This window comes from Panthera onca, chromosome D1, assembly GCF_046562875.1.
Source record: "Panthera onca isolate mPanOnc1 chromosome D1, mPanOnc1 haplotype 2, whole genome shotgun sequence".
NCBI lineage: Eukaryota > Metazoa > Chordata > Mammalia > Carnivora > Felidae > Panthera > Panthera onca.
The window spans coordinates 94,207,164-94,213,185 of record NC_138348.1 but is presented as its reverse complement, the minus strand read 5'-3'; the positions used below and the strand labels follow the sequence as shown (position 1 = coordinate 94,213,185).

Below are 6,022 nucleotides of genomic sequence, written 5' to 3'. Positions count from 1 at the left end.
ATGATTTTAACTGATATTATGAGAAAGAAACTTTCGGAGATTTAAACAACTAAGAAATGCTTTAGGAAGGATGGTGGTTGGGAGAGAATTCATGCAGCATAAGAATCAGTTCAATGTCTGCTAAGTGGCTCTATTTATTATCTTTCATTATAAAACAGAGGAAACATGAAAACAGACATACAATGTATTTAAAAATCTAGTGAGGTTAAGTGGTAGGTCAATTCAGAGTACCTTTAATTTCAATATCTTGGAAGCTGCAAATGAGAATCTGTTCTAAGAAATGGAGAATCAAACTTTGCCCAGCAAAGCTTTAGATTTTCTCATTTATTCTTCACAGAGAAGCCTCTCTTGTGAAATATATTCCAAAGGGCTGATTTTACATCCTTATTCCTCAGGCTGTAGATTAGTGGGTTCAGCGTGGGGGTAACAAGATTGTTCACTATCTGAATTATTGCGCCAAGCAAGGCGCTGGGATTGGGCTGTAGGTAGATGATGATTACCGGTCCATAAGCACAAAGAATTGCAGTGAGGTGGGCACTGCAGGTGGAGAAGGCTCTTTGCCTGCCCTCTGCTGAGCGAATTTTTGATACGGAGATCCCAATGCGAGTGTAGGAAACAAGGATGAGAAAAAAGCAAACGAGAGACAAAAGACCAACATTTGTAAAACCAACCCTCTGGGCTAGAGCTATATCACCACAGGCCAGAGGTAAGACGGCAGGTATATCACAGAAGTAGTAGCCCACCTGGTTAGAGTCACAGTAGGGCAACTGGAAGGTGAGGGAGGTTAGAATAATGGCGTGAACACAGCCACCCGTCCAGGTCCCTGTGGCCAAGATGGAGCAGACCCTGCGGTTCATGATGACCATGTATCTCAAAGGATAACATATGGCAACAAAGCGGTCATAGGCCATCACTGTGTACAGGAAACACTCGGTGCAGCCCAGGAAGTGGTAGAAGAAGACCTGGGACACACAGCCCTGAAAAGAGATACCCTGACTCTGCCCTGACATGTATAACAGCATCTTGGGAACCGTGGTTGAAGAGAAGCCCAGGTCAAACGTGGAGAGATTTCCCAAGAAAAAATACATAGGAGTGTGCAGCCGAGAGGAGGAGATGGTACCTTTGAGGATGAGCACATTTCCCAAGAGAGTACACAAATATAATGACAAGAACAGGAAAAAAAGGACAGTCTCTAGGCCCTCTGTCTCCGGGATTCCAAGCAGGATGAATTCAGTTACCGTTGTGTGATTTCTCATTTTTATGGAAGAATCAACTCTTGGGTGTCTGTGGAAAGAAACCTGTGGTTAAATTTAATATGTATGTAAATGAGCTGTGTTTAAGTCAGTGAACTGGAAAAGGAGCCCAATGGTCCAGAAGAGTAGTGCTAGAATTGTCTTCATCTGCTCGCTTCTCTCCAAACTGGGCATCTCTCTGCAGTGCAGTTTCTATTTAAAGGTGCCCCTTATTACAATATCACCAAGAAGCCTTACATGACCGGTCTCCTATCTTCCATTCTTTATGCACACTACTAAATTGCATTGATACCGGTGCTACTTTGCGATTCTAAAAGGACAAACATGAAGGCTCAATGTCTTTATGACAAACAAGGTCCAATTCAAGGTTCTTACATTGATCTAAGACAATATGGTTACATTAACTCTCCCCAAAATCATTTATAAGCCATACATACAAAAGATACAGAGTCTTTCTTACATGGTCTCCCTAGGTATAAGGTCAACAATGGGAAACTCTCCAAAAGAAGGGTCTGAGATAGCTCTTAATGAACAAAAGATTATATTTAACAGGGTTCACATCCTCTGGATTTTAGAGCAATCGAGCAACTGGTAGCCTCCATTTCAGTCTCCAAAGTCTATCTCATCTAACCAGACCCAAGCTAAGCAATAGCCTGGTTTCATGGCAGTAGAAGACACAGGGGTAGTAGAGGTTCCTCTCCAACTTCCATGTTTAAAAAAAAACAACTTATATCTTTTCAACTTGTTTTAACTTTTCCAATACAGTGATATCCTTAAATTATAGATCGACTCATGAATGCTATTCCCTAAGATCTTTATCTATCAATCACTTAAAAAAAATTTTTTTTTTTTGATGATTGTGAAGGGAAGGAGACAGTGAGGTCTAAAATAAGAGAAGTGAAGGGCAAACTTTGGGCACTTACATGGCAAACAGGGAATAAAACTGGCTGGTTCTATTGAATGCTGTTTCCCTTTCCTTCTCCAGCAGAAGGAAAGAGCCCTCCCCTGCTAAATTCCCATCTTTCTGTAGTCTGCAGGTGGCTATCCTGAATTCTTCTCTTTTCAGTCACTTTTTAAAAGAATGTCACAAATCTAAATGCACTTTAACTCCCTCACAGAAATTTCCTCTCTGACTCCAGAAACTGCGATCATTCCCAAATGCAGGAGATTTTAAATACCTTTGTCTTCCTTTGGGTATTAGCCCCCCAAGTCAGGGATCCTATTGAGTAAGAGAGCAGTTAATTACTTGGTCTAATTGGACTTTAGAAATGACAGAGAGGGGGTGGGGAGGGAAGAAAAGTGATTAAAGAGGAAATCTTTTATGATTTCTGTTGTAAAATATACTTCAGTGGAATAATAATTAAATTCATTTGGTGCCAATATCACATATTTTGTATGCATATTTATGTATTTACCATTCTTTTATATGTATGTGTTATTTTAATACACAAATTCTGTTATTTTACTGTACTGCCTGATAGGATTGACTTATTGAATGCAACATGAACTGGGGTAGCCCAGAGAATTAAACAAATGAGTAAAAAATGTAGCTCATGGAAGGTTGGGAACTAGGGCAGCTCCGGGGCCCACAGCAGTAAGAATTTTGGAGCAGTCACGGGGCACCGCCACCAGATGACTCAGCCTCAGCTGCCTTTTGCTTCCACGTGCCTCAGCTCCAGATTCAAGTCTGATTTTCTTGGTTGGGTCACACGCCTAGCTCTGTGGTCACGGTACAGGGTACAGTGGAATTGGGCAGTTCTCCAAAGGGTAGTGGAAAAGCTTATTGCCAGGAAAAAGGGGGAAGAAGAATGTAAGAGGCCAAGAAAAGTTCAGCTATTACTGGAAGCATCTGTCTTATATCACTTGGCATCTGTTTAAGCTTCCAAGTTAAATTCCTTGTGTTCTTAAGAGTATTTTTTTGGGGGGGGGCGGGGGATGGCTTATCAAATTCTTTGTTAAATGCACTCATTCATTTGCTTATTTGTGCATACATGGATTCATTTGTTCCAACAAATACCAATTATGACAGGAAGGGCATCAATTATTTGCCAGAAGATCCAGAAAGGTCAGGGAAGGGGTGGCTAGACATAGCCCCTCTGCTCAAAATACTTAAGAGTCTGAGAGGCAAAGAGTCTTATTTTAACCTCATAAAACTCTGATGAAGTCTTGGATCTTCATGAAGAAAATGAAGATCCAAGAACAACTCATGGAGCTTACTCTGAAAGGAACTGGGGGCACCTGGGTGGCTCAGTCAGTTAAGTGTCCGACTCTTGGTTTCAGCTCAAGTCACAATCTCATGGTTCATGAGATTTTTTTTTTTAATTAATTAATTAATTAATTTATTGAAATTTATTGTCAAATTGGTTTCCATACAACACCCAGTGCTCATCCCAAAAGGTGCCCTCCTCAATACCCATCACCCACCCTCCCCTCCCTCCCACCCCCCATCAACCCTCAGTTTGTTCTCAGTTTTTAAGAGTCTCTTACGCTTTGGCTCTCTCCCACTTTAACATCTTTTTTTTTTTTTCCCTTCCCCTCCCCCATGGGTTTCTGTTAAGTTTCTCAGGATCCACATAAGAGTGAAAACATATGGTATCTGTCTTTCTCTGTATGGCTTACTTCACTTAGCATAACACTCTCCACTTCCACCCACATTGCTACAAAGGGCCATATTTCATTCTTTCTCATGGTCACGTAGTACTCCATTGTGTATATAAACCACAATTTCTTTATCCATTCATCAGTTGATGGACATTTAGGCTCTTTCCATAATTTGGCTATTGTTGAGAGTGCTGCTATAAACATTGAGGTACAAGTGCCCCTATGCATCTGTACTCCTGTATCCCTTGGGTAAATTCCTAGCAGTGCTATTGCTGGGTCATAGGGTAGGTCTATTTTTAATTTTCTGAGGAACCTCCACACTGCTTTCCAGAGCGGCTGCACCAATTTGCATTCCCACCAACAGTGCAAGAGGGTTCCCGTTTCTCCACATCCTCTCCAGCATCTGTAGTCTCCTGATTTGTTCATTTTGGCCACTCTGACTGGCGTGAGGTGATATCTGAGTGTGGTTTTGATTTGTATTTCCCTAATGAGGAGCGACATTGAGCATCTTTTCATGTGCCTGTTGGCCATCCGGATATCTTCTTTAGAGAAGTGTCTGTTCATGTTTTCTGCCCATTCCTTCACTGGATTATTTGTTTTTTGGGTGTGGAGTTTGGTGAGCTCTTTATAGATTTTGGATACTAGCCCTTCATGGTTCATGAGATTAAGCCCCACGTCAGGCTCTGTCTGCGCTGACAGTGCAGAGCCTGCTTGGAATTCTCTCTCTCTCTCTCTCTCTCTCTCTCTCTCTGCCTCTCCTCTGCTCTCTCTCTCTGTCTCTCAAAATAAATACACAAATTTTGAAAGGAACTGGGATTTGGCCTATTCTCTAGGACTTTTGGCCATAGAGATTTCAGTGTTTTAGGAGTGTTTAGGTACATCTACTACACCTCTGGAATTTTGATATAAAAAGTAAACTTAATGTTTTTGTTGCACATGATAAAAAGATGTAAAAGTTCATAATTCTACCATTTTATTTGTTCTTGTCTTTAATGTTTTGAAGACAAAATAGTCTGTACAAATAAAAAAGATGGTAAATACACTTTTGAGTAGAAAGTGAAATACCGTTACATTTACCTTGGTCTGGTAACAATTTATTCAGGGAAGATACGTGTCACGGACCATCTTTGATATCCAACCTGATTGAGAATTAAGGTGACATGTGCTACATTAATATCATGGTCACAGTGAAAATACAAATGGTCTACATTCCCAAAAAGTCAGCCGTTTTCAGCTATGATACTTATTACAGGACAGTGATGAGATCTCAGTAGGGTAGACTTTAATAAAATAACTCTGAAAGTTTTCTTATTTTTGTTTACACTTTCCTCCAGAAACTGCAAAGATGTTCCAGAATTATCATAAGCAACAAAGGTACAATTGCAAGTTATTTTTATCTGCATTGTTAAGCAAATGGTTTGGTTTTTATAATAATAAATTGTCATTTAAGCCACTAAGTTTAGTGGTTGTATTTTGGGTAGCAATAAATAACGGAAACATTAATTTTTGGCATTGAGACTGAACCTGTAAAGGCAGCTTTCATTCAGTCTTTGTTTGTTTTGTTTTTTGTTTTTTAAACTTTTATTTGAATTCCAGTTAGTTTCAGATGTACAGTATAGTAATTCAGCACTTCTATACATCACCCTGTGTTCATCGCAAGTGTCCTCTTTAATCCCCATTACCAATTTAACCCATCTCCCCACCCACCTCCCCTCTGGTAAACATCAGTGTGTTCTCTATAGTTAAGAGTCTGTTCCTTGATTTGTCTCTCTCTTTTATTTTTTCCCTTTTCTTATTTATTTTTTTCTTAAATTCCACATATGAGTGAGATCATATGGTACTTGTATTTCTCTGACTGGCTTATTTCACTTAGCATTATATTCTCTAGCTCCATCCATGTCATTGCAAATAGCAAGATTTCACTCTTTTTTATGGCTGAGTAATATTCCATTTGTGTGTGTGTGTGTGTGTGTGTGTGTGTGTGTGTGTGTGTGTATCTCACATCTTCTTTACCAATTGTTTATTAATGGACACTTGGATTGCTTCCATATCTTGGTTATTGTAAATAAAGCTGCTATGAACACAAGGGTGAGTCATTCCTTTTTTTAAAAAAAATCTTCACTGAGCTGCAATCGACAAATAAAAATTGTATATATTTAAGTTGTATG

At 39.7% G+C, this 6,022-nt stretch overlaps 1 protein-coding gene across 1 annotated transcript; it reads right to left on the bottom strand.

The window, feature by feature from the left end:
* Positions 1 to 320: 320 nt before the first annotated feature.
* Positions 321 to 1,259, bottom strand: LOC132662302 (putative olfactory receptor 10D4). The gene has a single exon (XM_060607782.3). The coding sequence runs from the start codon at positions 1,254 to 1,256 to the stop codon at positions 321 to 323; it is 936 nt and encodes a 311-aa protein (XP_060463765.3). The 5' UTR covers positions 1,257 to 1,259.
* Positions 1,260 to 6,022: the final 4,763 nt, after the last annotated feature.